The 15,281-nt window shown below is 40.9% G+C and overlaps 2 protein-coding genes and 1 pseudogene across 2 annotated transcripts; 2 read left to right on the forward strand and 1 right to left on the reverse strand.

Moving 5' to 3' along the window:
• The first annotated feature begins 1,024 nt into the window (after positions 1-1,024).
• On the forward strand, positions 1,025-5,439 carry LOC131020594 (serine/threonine-protein kinase D6PKL1-like; annotated as a pseudogene).
• Positions 5,440-7,419: 1,980 nt separating this feature from the next.
• On the forward strand, positions 7,420-10,827 carry LOC131020596 (probable metal-nicotianamine transporter YSL8). Its single transcript, XM_057949510.1, has 6 exons — positions 7,420-7,822; positions 8,005-8,162; positions 8,299-8,396; positions 8,477-8,611; positions 8,696-8,885; positions 9,630-10,827. Exons 1-6 carry the CDS (start codon positions 7,615-7,617, stop codon positions 10,713-10,715), a joined length of 1,875 nt encoding a protein of 624 aa, XP_057805493.1. The 5' UTR covers positions 7,420-7,614; the 3' UTR covers positions 10,716-10,827.
• Positions 10,828-11,685: 858 nt separating this feature from the next.
• On the reverse strand, positions 11,686-14,965 carry LOC131020595 (nitrate regulatory gene2 protein-like). The gene is made up of 4 exons (XM_057949509.1): positions 13,685-14,965; positions 13,344-13,528; positions 12,971-13,194; positions 11,686-12,690 (listed from the first exon to the last, which is right to left on the reverse strand). The coding sequence occupies exons 1-4, from the start codon at positions 14,787-14,789 to the stop codon at positions 11,907-11,909; spliced, it is 2,298 nt and encodes a 765-aa protein (XP_057805492.1). The 5' UTR covers positions 14,790-14,965; the 3' UTR covers positions 11,686-11,906.
• Positions 14,966-15,281: the final 316 nt, after the last annotated feature.

Consider the following 15,281-nt stretch of genomic DNA (forward strand, 5'->3'; position numbering starts at 1 on the left):
GCTACTTGGAGTGGTAATTTGCTATTTCATTGTGCTCCGTGGTTAATTTTAGCCGCAATAAAAATAAATTCAATATAATTATAACAAGAGGATATAAAAACTTTGTGAGTAAAAAACATGGTGAAAACTTCATATGTCCACACTTTACGAAATGATCTCATGTAAACTCTCAATATAATCAAAGGAAAAATGAATATAAACTGAAAATGTAACAAGCTCAATGATAACAAAAGGATTTGAATTGCTCGAATACTGAAATGTAAGAACTTTGATATGTATTATGTAAAAGCCATATGTTTTAGGCATTATTCGGGTGTAATATTCTTTTCTATTTTGTGATGAGAAATTTTTTTCATGCAAGTCAATCGCGCTTTGGGTAGAGGCATAACTTCATCAATATGAATTGCACGTGTATCGAACTAAATAGTGACATTGATTGACATCATATATTCAAGATTTTTTTGTAATGAACATGTATTAAGGCGAAAACTTAAAAGAGAAAATCATTGAGGAGCATGAATACTGACTAAATAGTAACATTGATTGACATCATATATTCAAGATCTTTTTGTAATGAACATGTATTAACGCGAAAACTTAAAAGAAAAAATCATTGAGGAGCATGTAAAATGACTTCATTCAAAATTGGCGACCATTTCAACTACATGCAATCATCTATATTCATTTTTTTTTTGAAACAATCATCTATATTCAATTAAAAAGGCAAAGTTTATTTACTACATAACCTTTTTTAGTATATATGTATAGGGAGCACAACCCAAGACTCAAGATTAATTCCCAATTAAAAGAAATACTACCCCACCTAAAATAATTGAAATACTAAAATAATTAAATGAGCTTAAATGACCGAACAATCATGCACATGTGAATAATTACCAAAATCTGAATAAATTAATGTAATAAAGACTTAATAATAATAAAATCTCATCTAAAATCATAGTAAAAGGGCAGAATCGTCCTTTCGCACACCCGCCCTCTTCGTCTTCCTTGTTCAGCAGTCATCACAGTGAACACATGACTTAAAGCGCCCAAACCCCCAAAAAAAGAATACAGAAACTAAAAATTAAAATTAACATTACAATAAAAAAGGCAAAAAGCTACCGCTACCACCAATCACTCTTCCACGCTGCACATTTTTTTTCGGTTTTCATGCCACTCTTTCACACTCCTCTCACAAGAAAAGGGCAGCCCGTTTAGAGAAATACTCTTCTTTTTTTCTGCTGCTCCAATCTTTGAACAGGACAGCCTCTCCATTCCCATCTCTTTTCCCCCTCTTCTTTCCGCCAATTCCCTCTGTCGCTCAAGCTCACTGTTGCTGCCCTTTTCCTGATCCAACAAGAAAGAATTGTAGTAGTATTTTTGTCTGTGTCGCAGAGGTAAATTATTGCGTGGTTTTGGATATTGCTTCTGCTTCACTTATCGCCCCTCCCATTTTCACCTGCAAATAGTGTAATGCTTCTTTTGATTTTCTGCCGACTCTACAGATGCTATATCTATTGAGCTATGGCATCAACAAAATCTGCTCAGCGTGCCTTTTTTTTTTTCTTTTTTTTTTTAAATGTCATTTTTTGCGTCTGATTTGTTGGTTTGTTGCGTGGAATATAAGTAAAAGTAATTCTTCTTGTCGTCTTGCTTTTTCCCCCTCCCCCTCTAATTCTATGCCTAATAGATGCTTGGATATGTAAACGTATAGCAGAACATTCTTGAGTGGTTTTTTTTTTTTTTTTTATAAGGTAAGAAGGTAATGCGAAGAGAAATGGCGACATTTTGCTAATTTGAGGTGGGTTTTGAAGCTTTGCATTTTTCCATCTATAATTAGATGGATGGTGTTTTGGAAGCTTTGTCATTTCATGATGTGGGTATTTTGAGAATTTGTCTTTTCAATCGTTTTTTGTGAAACATTCGCCTTTTTATTTTTGGGTTTCTTCAATGATAATTAAACAATTAGTTGATTGTTATGTGAGCCCAACATTAGCTCTATGCAGCTGAAGTCTCATTTTCTCTCAGGTTATGAACTTTCTTGTTTGTCTCTCTCCTTTTAAGATTTATTATGTTTGCTTTTCCTCAGAAATATGCTTGAAAACGTGAAGTTGTTGAACTCTGTGATTTGCTATTTTAATTTTTATGTTTTAGGAGTTACAGAAGAGCAGTCTTTTGAAAGTTATGTGCTTTTTTGTGTGAATGCTGCAGGAATCTCTTGTTCTTCACTTTATTAGTTTCAGTAGTCTTTTAGGTTAATGTGATCCATATATGTTATTGATTTGATTGAAGTTCTGCTGAAATGGAATGCCTTTTTTCATCAATTTTTTAATTTCATGAGTTTTTGGTTAAGTTGTTCCTTTTATGTTAAAGTTTTAACTGAAGTGTTGATGAACTGTGGTTGTAATACATATTTCCTTGTTTGAATTACAGTGACCTAACCTAATCTAGTTAAGGGAGATACTTCTGATGATACATGGTGGTTTAATATGGAAAGGATCCCTGAGTTGCATTCAGTTCCCAGGCAATTGCCTGTTGCTAATAAAGTCAGGAACGCCCTCCCGACTTTATTGAAGGAAGAGATTAGGAAACCATCCAGAATGCGAGACCCTCAAGAGTTGGATTCCCGTGTTCCTGCACAGGCATGGAAAGGTAAGAGCTTTCTACAGGAGGAGGAGGATGATGAAGAGCTGATGCCTGATGTTCTTTCCTTCAAAGTCAGCGATGATTCATTTGAAGAACCTGGGTCGACATCATTTCATGGCGTGAGTCATCCCCCTGAACCGGTTGACATGGACATGATGAGGCCGGTGTATATGCCAATCGGCCGAAACAACAGTGATGGAAAGTGTTTAGCTAAAAGCTTTTCAAAGAAGGGGCCCTTATCTGGAAGATCTCGCACTCCGTGTACCACCAAGCATCAAGCAGTGCCCGCCGTTACTGTCACCTGCCTAAGAGCTTGGTTGAAGAGCCTAACGACATAGTAGCCTTCCATCTCGTCCCCATTTGCCACTTCTCGTCCCTCACAAAACACTGAAGCGAGTCCTCTCCCAGAATCTGAGGAAAAGGAGTGCATTTGGGATGCTTCATTGCCTCCAAGTGGGAACGTGAGTCCACTCAGCAGCATTGACAGTGTTGGCGTTGCTAGGGCAATGAGCATCGCGAATAGCTGCGCCAGCACGTATCGAAGTGATGGGATAGTGAGTGATGGCATGATCAGTGTCGACAGAAACTATGAAAGCACAAAAGGGAGCATTCCAGGGGATTCTCTTGAGAGTACGAAAACCAGCCTCAGCCGAGCTAGTGATAGCAGCGGTCCTTAGTGATGACAGCAACTGGAGTAACATCACTGGCAGCGCAAACAAGCCTCATAAAGGAAACGATCCCCGATGGAAGGCCATACTTCATGTTCGAGCACGTGATGGCATCTTAGGCATGAGTCATTTCAAGTTACTGAGAAGACTTGGTTGTGGGGATATTGGGAGCGTGTATCTCTCCGAGCTGAGTTCAACTCGGTGTTTCTTTGCAATGAAGGTAATGGATAAGGCATCCCTTGCTAGCAGGAACAAGTTGAACAGGGCACAGACTGAAAGAGAGATATTGCAGCTGCTAGACCATCCGTTCTTACCAACGCTGTATACTCATTTTGAGACCGACAGATTTTGTTGCTTGGTCATGGAATATTGTCCTGGAGGAGACCTGCACACCCTGAGGCAGCGACAACCGGGAAAACATTTTTCAGAATATGCCACAAGGTGTGCACTTTGTTTTGTAAGCTTGTTCTTTTAATACCACAGCCAAGACTTTATCTTAAACTCCTAGCTCGACATACCTCCTTTTGATTATTAAATTTCTTTGAATGTGAGAGCTCTCCCTCATTTAAGCAGCCAACAAAGTTCTTTCATGGCTTAATTTGTGAGCTTTGGCTCATATTTTTTGTTATGGCCATGGACAGAGTACTTGATAACTGCTAGGTCTTTTCTTCTCTAGCAAATCACAGTACTCATATTTTTGTTACACAATATACATAGATCTTCTTGCTTAGTGTATAATTTTCTTGATAGGTAATGCAGAGCCTGCTGCTACCTTTGATGCACACAGTTGTGTATTAAAATCATGGCTCTGATTCTGGTGCTTCTAATGAACTTTTGAGGTTGTGTTGATAAAAATGAAATTAGCAATTCTCTACATATTACTTGCCGGTTGTGTTAAATTGCTGATATAGTATACACATCTGATGAAGCCTAATGGTGCTCATTGGAGCTTAATAATATTTAGTCACCCTCTCTATTATCTGCATCATGAATCATTATAGAAATCTTGTATTCATATTTTTCCTTTTCATAATGGTTTGCACAATGGAATCAGGTTTTACGCAGCGGAAGTTCTATTGGCTTTAGAATACCTTCACATGCTGGGAGTAGTATACAGGGACATGAAACCAGAAAACGTTCTGGTTCGTGATGACGGCCACATTATGCTTTCGGATTTCGACCTCTCCCTTAGATGCGCTGTTTCCCCGACCCTAATTAGAAATTCTGCGTTGAATTCAGACCGAGGATCTGGATTCTGTGTGCAGCCGGCGTGCATTGAGCCAACATCCGCATGCATTCAACCAACATGCTTCCTTCCTCGACTTTTCCCTCAAAAAAGCAAGAAAAAATCCGGAAAGTCCAGAACAGAAGCTGGGATGCTATCCGGCGGTACCCTACCTGAGCTAGTTGCCGAACCCACTGCAGCACGGTCCATGTCATTCGTTGGCACCCACGAATACTTAGCTCCTGAAATAATCAAAGGCGAAGGTCATGGCAGCGCAGTGGATTGGTGGACATTCGGTATCTTCTTATACGAACTACTCTATGGCAAGACCCCGTTCAAGGGGTCAGGAAACCGCGCAACACTGTTCAATGTAGTGGGGCAACAGCTGAAGTTTCCTGACTCGCCTGCAACGAGCTATGCTAGCCGGGACCTCATCCGTGGACTACTTGTTAAGGAGCCACAGAACCGGCTAGGAGTGAAGAGAGGAGCCACTGAGATAAAGCAGCACGCAGTTCTTCGAAGGCGTGAATTGGGCTCTGATACGGTGCAGCACGCCACCCGAGGTGCCTAGGCCCGTTGAGGCCGAGTTTCCTGCAAAGTTGGGGCAAGTGGACCTGGCTAGTAGTTTGGGCAGTGGGAGCAAAAGAGTTGTAGGGGCAGACATGAAATCTGGTGGTAAATTTCTGGATTTCGAGTTCTTTTAGCTTAGGGCAGGCATATATGGTTGTTTATGTATTTTGTCACCACCATTAGTTGTAGTTTGCTGTGATTACTTGAGCTCTTGTTTTGATGCATTTTTACCACTAGAAATTGGATCAGGAATCTCAGCATGTAATGTAATACTACAATGAGTCAGTTGCCTATTAAAAGATCCACTTTGGATTCTTTTATTTTATTTTATTTTATTTTATTTTTTATTGTTTATGCTGATGTAGTCAGGCATGCACAACTCAAATTTATTTCTTCTTTACAGAAAGGAGGTCTATGAAATCAGTTTATTGTGCCCACATTTTTCAAGTTGTTTCTTGTTCCGAATTAATGTGATGAATTAACCATTTTCATTTCATTTAATATAAAAAAAGGTACCTACCTAATTCTACTTACATTTTTAAGCGATGGCATTATTTTCCAAAGTATCAATAATGTAGAAAATAAGGGCTAACTGTATTTCCAATCACTTATGGCCATAAATTTGCATTTAAGATCCTCTATTGCATACATAAATGAAGGATATGTGGCGGTTTTAAGCATTTAAGATTTTTCAATATTAGAGTGTATTTTTTTATATACTATAAACATCAAAAAAATCCTAAACCTTTAAAAGGTGTCATCACATTAGAAGATAATAGATGATTTTTTTTTTGAGTTGATAATAGATGAACTAAATTGAAGGCCCAATGCGAAAACGAAAAAATGGGTCCCTTGAAAAATGAACTTTAAGATTTTTGTTGTCACTACACATAATACATGATCGTCTTTTATAATTATGTCATAAACTGCATAATTTTAATTTATAAAATGCCATAAACTACAAAATAATGATCAAATAGTTATTGAAACAATTTAGAACTTCTAGCACTTTGAAACACAAAATCATCAATAATATCTTCAATTCAAGTGTTTCTAATACCTCATTTTTCATGCATAAAATTGGTATGCTAGTTAACAATATGTTATATGCAATAGAAACATTATAAAAAAATTTAACATACTTGAGAATTTCACTAATTGACTTTATTATTTATGGTAACACATTTATTACACTTGCACTTCAAAATCAAATATAAATAATATTTTTTCGAATAAATTTTAAATAATCAAATATTAGATCATACTTTTTTTTTTTTTTTTTTTTTTTTTGATCGGGCAAAGTCATGTTAGATGTTAGTAGTTAGTTCTCCATCCACTCCAAGAACCACCTTATCTCTCCATTCACCAAATTCACCTTATATCTCCAATCTTCAATTCGCTCCCAAGAGGGATCGAACCCGGGTCACTTCAATGGGGTAAATATCATGAAAATCCCTGAAGTATACTTGCTTTATTAAAAATATCCTGAAACTTTTAAAATGTTCTCTAAACCCTCAAACTATCAGGTTTTTATCAAATATATCCAGCATCTATTTTCCAGTCATTAAAAACGTGATGTGGCTCGCCGGATGCCACAACATAATTTATATTCTATTTTTTAAATGCAATGGCAAAAACAACATCATTTCGTACCATATTCTATCGTGTTTATCCATAATTCTAGATTATTATCGTGAATTTTAAATTTCAGAGTGAATTTTTAAAAATGATATGGTGCGAAACGAAGTCGTTTTTTTCATGTTATTTTTTTAAAAAATAGAATATAAATTACATTGTGACATCACGTTTCTGGTAACCGAAAAATAGATGCATAATATATTTGATAAAAACTTGATAGTTTGAGGGTTTAGAGAACATTTCGAAAGTTTCAAGGTATTTTTGATAAAGTGAGTATAGTTCAGAGGTTTTCAGTGATATTCACCCTTACTTAACAAGACTATTTTTGAAATTTGGGCCCCTCAGATTTTGGTACCCTAGGCCATTTGCAATAGCTTTCATCAAGAATTCTTTGTATGCTGGTATATGTCAACCAAGAACATAGTTCATCAAGATATGATCAACATCAGTTATTGAATCTCAAAGACCATTTTTCTATCGTAAGCTGAAATGATAGGATGAAGAAATAGTAGATGTCAGAATCAAATGAAGCAGCAATCTGTCCGTGATAATTTTACTAACTTATCCGTCGGCATCTCCATGCTCTCAAACGTACAAAAAAAGTTGGACAATATTTTTCTAGTACATAACGATCAATCAAACAGTCGTTAATTAAGATGCATATATAAAAGAAATCATTCCAAACTTTGCTACAACATTCATGGAGAGGCCAAACGAAGACAACGCAGTCGAAGTCGTAGACGAAGAAGAAGAAGAGAGGAGGAAGAGCTGACAGTGGAGCAGATATTCGAGAAGAAGGAGAAGGTGGTGCCATGGAGGCAGCAGCTGACAGTGAGGGCATTCGCCGTCAGCTTCCTTTTGTCGATCATGTTCTCCTTCATAGTGATGAAGCTCAACCTCACCACCGGAATCATCCCTTCCTTGAACGTCGCAGCCGGCCTCTTGGGCTTCTTCTTCGTCAAGATCTCCACCAAGCTGCTCGACACCCTCGGCCTCTCGAGCCAGCCCTTCACGCGCCAGGAAAACACAGTCATTCAGACCTGCGTCGTTGCAGCCTCCGGCATTGCCTACAGTGGTAATTAAGCTGCTTGTAATGCACGAATAACTAATCAAACTTAGGTTGGAATTCTGGATGGGGCGAAATTTTTTTAACAGTTAATTGAATTACGGCTATTTGTGCATTGCAAGAAGGTTGACTTTTCGTTATTTTTCATTCTTACGAAAGATAATATTCTCACTGGATCACTACTCATATAGGAGGGTTTGGGAGCTATCTGTTTGCAATGAGTGAACTTATCGTGCATCAATCGGAACCTAGCTCGTCGGATTACAAGAATCCGAAGCTAGGGTGGATGATCGGTTTCCTCTTCGTCGTCAGCTTCCTCGGCCTCTTCTCTCTCGTCCCTCTCCGAAAGGTGAACTTTTCAATCGTTAGAGGGCGTTTACTATGTAGGATTGACAATTAATATACGTGATTTTTACTTCTTTTTATTTTTATCTAGTCTAGGCTAATCTTGAACGATAATTGTATAATCTTTGTGGTGCATGCAGATGATGATCATCGACTTCAAATTGACATACCCTAGTGGCACTGCTACAGCTCATCTCATCAATAGCTTCCACACCCCTCAAGGAGCCAAACTAGCAAAGTATTCTTTTTTTTTTTTTAATTAATTTGTGTTTAATTCATGTTCCACTCGTGTTCATATCTATATGTTTTGGTGTGCAGGAAACAGGTGAGGGAACTGGGGAAATTCTTCTCCTTGAGCTTCATGTGGAGTTTCTTCCAATGGTTCTTCACTGCTGGCAACGATTGTGGATTCCAAAAGTTCCCTACGTTTGGACTCCAAGCACTGCAACACAAGTTAATTAGACTCCATCGAGATTTTCTGTTTCTTGAAACATTCAACTGCAATTAACACTAGCTAATTATGTTAATTCACTGCAGGTTCTACTTCGATTTCTCAGCTACTTACATTGGAGTGGGCATGATTTGTCCCCATATAGTCAATATATCCCTTCTAATTGGTGGAATTCTTTCTTGGGGCATCATGTGGCCTCTCATCCAAACAAGAAAAGGCCATTGGTACTCCGCCGATCTCGATCCTTCCGACATCCAAGCCCTCAAAGGCTATCAGGTGCATCCATATACGTTTACTTTGCATTATTGATAAAATGTATAATTAAGAATTTTTTTTTTTTTTTTTTAAATTATGATTTCTTCAATTCCACATTTCAATGAGATAGTGTAAACCAAGCAAAACTAGAAGAAACTATTGAAATAGTCAAGGGTTTGGAATATCCCAATGTTCCAATCCATCTAAGTAAACAAGAGATTAGTCTTATTATTTTTATTTATGAAGACTAATCATCAAAAGTAAATACCCCTAAAAATATGTGTTAATGGTACGAAAATGTACAATATGAATAGTAGAAATCAAATATTAGCCACCAACTTAATTTTAATAACTTTTAGCTTAAATGTCTCTATTTTAACTTCGTACAACTGTCTTTCGAATATAAATATACAATACATCAGGTACAAATTCGTACCAGTGATTGTTGGAACAATTCGTATTAGTATATATCTACAATTTTGTCCATATTTACTCTAGAGGCATTTTTGCTTCGAATTTTTGAAATTTGACTATAATTTATTAAAATTAAGTTAATGTGAATTTTTCCCTCGAAAAGTTAATGTGAATTTCTAAACTATAGATGATGAAGCACAATCTGTTGGTAAATGCTTTTTTCTCTAACTAATAGATTGGACGTTCGAGTCACCTAGAAGCCTAGAGCATGAGTGTGATTTTCCTTTCTCTGAGCGTAACAATTTAAAAGAATAAGAGTGAATTCTAAACTATGACTATATGAGCCAACAGGTTTTCATTGCCATAGCTCTGATTCTGGGAGATGGGCTCTACAACTTCGGCAAAGTCCTGAGCCAGACCATCGCCGGCATGACCGCCATGATCATACAGAGGAGAAACCCTCAGCTCCCCACCGGCGCCAAGAACCCCCTCTCCTCCGATGACGAGCGCCGCACCGCCGTCTTCCTCAAGGACCAAATCCCGACCTCCCTCGCCGTCGGCGGCTACGTCGCCATCGCCGCCGTCTCCACGGCGACGCTCCCCCACATCTTCCCCCACCTGAGGTGGTACCACGCCGCCGTCATCTACGTCTCCGCCCCCGCCCTCGCCTTCTGCAACGCCTTCGGCGCCGGCCTCACCGACTGGTCCCTGGCCTCCGCCTACGGCAAGCTGGCCATCTTCACGGTGGGCGCGTGGGCGGGGGCGTCCCAATCCCACGGCGGCGCCCTGGCGGGGCTGGCCGCGTGCGGCGTCATGATGAACATCGTCTCCACCGCGTCCGACCTCATGCAGGACTTCAAGACGGGCTACATGACGCTCGCCTCGCCGCGGTCCATGTTCGCCAGCCAGGCCGCCGGCACCGCCATGGGCTGCGTGGTGGCGCCCTGCGTCTTCTGGGTGTTCTACGCCGCCTTCCCCCTCGGCGACCCCGGCGGCGAGTACCCGGCGCCCTTCGCCGTCATCTACTACGAGATGGCCAAGCTCGGCGTGGGGGGATTCTCGGAGCTGCCGCGCAACTGCCTCAGCCTGTGCTACGGGTTCTTCGCGGCGGCGGTGGCGATCAACCTGGTGAGGGATGGGGTGGGGGGGAGGGGGGCGAGGTTCGTGCCGCTGCCGATGGCCATGGCGGTCCCCTTCTACTTGGGCTCGTATTTCGCCGTGGATATGTGTGTCGGGAGCTTGATCTTGTATGTGTGGCAGAGGCGGGATAGGGCCGCCGCGGATGCGCTGGCGCCGGCGGTGGCGTCGGGGTTGATCTGTGGGGATGGGCTGTGGGCGCTGCCTAACTCGATTCTTGCTCTGGCCGGGGTGGAGCCGCCCATATGCATGAAGTTCCTCAGCAAGGCTGATAATAAAAGGGTTGATGCTTTTTTGTAGGATATATATTAATCTAATCCTACAAATTAAATACTTTCTTGCTTCATGTTTTTATCTACGAATGCAATAAGAGATTAAGATCGGAATTAGCATCACCTTAATTGTAATTACGAATGGGAGCTAGTGTCGTCAATATTTTATAGTAGATTGAATCTAAAACCTTTCATTTTAGGCATTAACTATTAGACCAACACGCTATATTAACAATTTAGTTTGCGTCATTGTATCCTACAGTTGTTATTATATCTATCCATATATACTAATAGAAAAGGAGTCTAAAGCAGTCTAAGGACAACTTGTGAATTGCCTATTTTGCTCTTACTACATATTTTATTTTAAATTTATTTTATATATTATATGTATTTATAAGAATATATTAATTCATTAGATATTACACTAAATCTATGTGATATATATCTATAGCTATTGATTAGGCTTATAAATAAATATATCCATTCAATAAATTATCTAACAAAAGTAATGAATTAATAAATTTTTATGATAATAAATTATCAAATAAAATAACATTAATTAAACGTACAACGTACGTTCTTTCTGCTAGTTATATATTTTAAAAAGATATAAAAAATAAGATTTATTATAATATTATGACTAATTATACTTATTTTTTATTTCAAGAAATTTATCAATCATAATAATACTAATTTATTAACTAATAAAATAAAACTAAATAATAATTATATATATTCTAAATATGAAAACTAACATTGGATTTCGAGATAATCACAATCTTTTGAAACATTTTATAATGAGATCGATCCCATAAAGAAATCCTAATCAATGTTCCATTATTTCCATACCTTGTGTGTGTGTGTGTGTGTGTGAGTTGACAGAATGCAGAAGAGCAGTGTTTCTTTAGACTTTGGTGTTCATGCAGCACAAAATCATCTCATGCAAGAACAAGAAAAAATCTAAAACTTCAACTCTCACTGCAAAACAGCACCACTGATTCTTCAAATCCAACCATTGATTGCTGAAATTTAAACATCTGATACAACAAGAATTACAGCACTTATCTGTACAAAGATATTCTTATACCAATATTTCGATATTCAAAGGGAAAAACTATCAAAAACAGAGCCACCATGACAAAAAAATTCCGGCCTCAGCATCAACCTTAACCACCAAAAAGAGAGATGAATGAATAACCTCACAGACAGTGTCTAGCTACTAAATGGCGTAAGAACGGGTGCACACGGAGTCGAGAGCTCCGGATATCATAGCAGAGAAGCTCGTCATAGCTTGAAAGACTCCGGGCAGCCCCGTCTGGATGTTGTTCAATGTCATTGCTCTGGTCACCTCCACTGCCTTGGAGTGTTTGATCATCTCATCCTCCACTCGCCTCTGGTACGTAGCGAGCTCTGCTTTCTTCTCGGCCAGTGGGTCCCTCGCGTCCAGAACTTCCCCGTTGTTCGGCCCAGTGTCCGGAGGTCCAATGCCAACCATAGAGTAGGAGTGGTAGTACTTCTTCTCGAGGTTTCTGATGGAGGAGGCCTTCCTCTCGAGCTCCTTTGATGCGGTTTCAGTTCGCTTCTTGATCTTCACCTCCTCTGTCTGCTTCATGTATATGGAATGGACCACGTTGTTGAAGCTTATGATGGCCTCGGAGGCAACTGTGTCGGGGACACGTTCAAGGGCGAGCTTCCACTCATCAAAGAAGGCAAGGACCTCGGAGAGCTCCCGGTTGCCATTAGCTGGGTCGCCGTGGACGGGGAGGAGGGTCAGTTTGAACCAGCCGTGGAGGGCGCGGATGAAATGCCGTTGGAACTTTATCAGGTGGCAGAAACTGGAATGCCAGGCTGATACGGCCGACTCAAGGTCACGCGTCGCCTGCCTGTGCAGATCGGATGTGGACTCTACTTTTGCTGCGTGGTTCACGAGCCCCTGAACTTGCTGCACCACGTCGTTCTGGAGGGCGTGAAACCGGTTCATCGATCTCCACATGTACATGAATCTGTAGCAAAATTGGTTCAAGAATTCACCACAGAAACCAAATACATAGGTTTAGCCTTATCTAAAGCAATGCTATTGAATTGATGATAAAAAAGACACCTTTCCAATACTAATGCTACTTTAGTATTCTAGCAAAGCAATATAGGCTAATCTAGCCAAGCATTCAAGGCATTAAACAAGAGGCAAACAACACAACAGCCATGTCAAGTAGTTCAAGATATCAACAAAATACTAGACTGATTGAGCTTTGCACAGTCTAATGAAGGTGGGAGAGTACTCACCCATGGCAGAGTTCAACGAGCTGCGGGATGAGATCAGAGTCTCGTAGGCCGATGATAGCAAAGGAGGTGGTTGAAACAGCCTGAGATGTGACCACAATTAGAGACTGCAGCCTCTTAATGGAGGCCTTTGTTTTGTCCAACTTGGCTTCTTCCTCACCGCGGTACTCCTGTGCCTGAAGTGCCGACAGCTTTCTCTCATGCTCGATTTTCACTCCTTCTCGAGCCTGATTAGCACACCACCAACTTCAATCAATATCAATTCAAAACAATCAGACATCAACATGGGAAGGTTGTGTGAGTTAATGGGCTGAATTAGCCCTTTCCATATAAGGGTTTTGGCTACAATAGGGTGTCGCCTCGAGCTTATATATACCTTCACTTCCTGATACAGTTTCTTCTCCCAAGCCAAGAGCCTCTCCAGAGTGGAACACAAGCTCTTTGTACCACCGGATAGCTCGACTGAGCTCGGCTCAAACCGGTATTTAACAGTCAATGGAGGCTTCGAAGTCCAGCTTGAGCTCAAGTTACTCAATACTCCACTTGAATGATACACTCTCTCTGCAACGCCATGTCAAAATTCAACTTTACTAATTTCACTAAACAATTCAATGCTTTCAAGTTTCAACAATCATTTTCTTAAAGAAACACAACACAACAAAACTCAAACTCATAAGCATAGCAACATAGCAACATGAGAAACAGAGCAATACTCACTTCTCAACTGCTTGAAGCTTCGATCGAGCTGATCCCGGCCGGCCTCCAGCATCTCCGTCACCTGCTCGCCGGCAGAAGCCGCCTTGTCGAAATACTCCATGAGAGCTGCCACGATCTCCACCAAATCCCTGTGCCTCACCACAATCCTTGTCTCCGAATTCCTACCTTCCTTCCCATCATCATCCTCCGATGAAATCTTCTCCAATTTACTCGAATACTTGGAGTTCGCCTTCACTCTCTCACTCCCTGAATCCTCATTTCTCACTCCGAAATCGGATCTTGACTTCAAATCCGCCTCCTCACCCTCATCGCTCGAGCTGGTGTAGTCATCGTGATCGTGATCGCCCCACTCGCTGCACTCAATTTCCTCTCTCTCTGTCTCCTCGCCGCCTGCTTCCCGCCTCTTCCTCGTTTGATTGATTTCCGAGCGACGTGAATAAACAGAGTAATTTGATTGTAGGTCATCGAATTGCTTCCCATATGGATTCTGATTCGAATTGGATGTAATGGTTGAAGCTTTATCGTCGTTGTCGACGTAGGGATGATCGTCGGAGGAGGAAGAGGTTGAATCGTCGTCGTTTTGGTTGGTTGGAGCTCCGTTTTGGTTGAGTTGGTCGAAGAACTCGGAGTCCGGCGGCGAGGGCGGGGGGTGGAGATGCTCCCAATTCCATATCGAAGAGGTCTGTGAAGGAGTGGTCGAGTAGGTTGAATTGGGTCTCGCGTTGTAGGTGAAATTGTGATTTGGCGGCGGAGAAGAAGTGAAGCTTGAGTCGGAGAGAATGTGGGGTAGTTTGATGGGCTGCTGCCTCCGCCGCCGCGGAGGTTTGTGGTGGCGGTGGGTGGACATGGGGGGCGGCGGGGGGGTAGAAGGTGGGGTGGTGGGAGTGCGGCGGAGGACGGCGGGGGCGTGGTCGGAAATAGAGAAGGCTTCGCCGGAGGCGAATGTGACGAGGGCGGAGCCGGTCATGCGGAGGGAGCGGCAGTAATCGGAGTGCGCGGCGGCGAGGTGGTGGCGGGAGTAGACAGCCTCCTTCATGAGGCGGCGGCGGTCCTTGCAGCGCCGCACCGTGTCCTCGTTGTCGAGTTTGGACGGCGTGCAACCCATTTCTCCTTCGTCGAGATGGAGATTGGCCGGCGGCGGAGGCGGTGGCGGAGGAAGGAGGGATTTTTCACACTGCCACTGCGCTTATTACTTGAGTTTTCTGCTGTTTAAATAAAATTGTTTTATATAAAATTTAAATTCAGTCCCATGCATTTTTTTTGCAGACATGTTTTTTTTAGAATGTGGGAATGTGAAAAGTCTGCTTGTTTAAATTAAGAGAAGAATCTGTAGACGGGAGATTTACCGCCGGTAAATGACATGTGCCGATGTACGTGTGGCTGTGGTGAAAAATATAGATTTGTTTATCAATATTATTGAATAGTCTTTTATATTTTGTGGGTACACAAATGTTTTAATTAAGTTTAAATCTCTCGTAAAGTGTGAATCATACTAATATATACATTTTAGACAAAAAAAAATCTCTCTTTTAAATAAAGTATCAATAATGATTTTGTATTTCTCATTTTGATGATTGGAGTACAAACGTCTTACCAA

The sequence above is a fragment of the Salvia miltiorrhiza genome, chromosome 4 (assembly GCF_028751815.1).
Source record: "Salvia miltiorrhiza cultivar Shanhuang (shh) chromosome 4, IMPLAD_Smil_shh, whole genome shotgun sequence".
NCBI lineage: Eukaryota > Viridiplantae > Streptophyta > Magnoliopsida > Lamiales > Lamiaceae > Salvia > Salvia miltiorrhiza.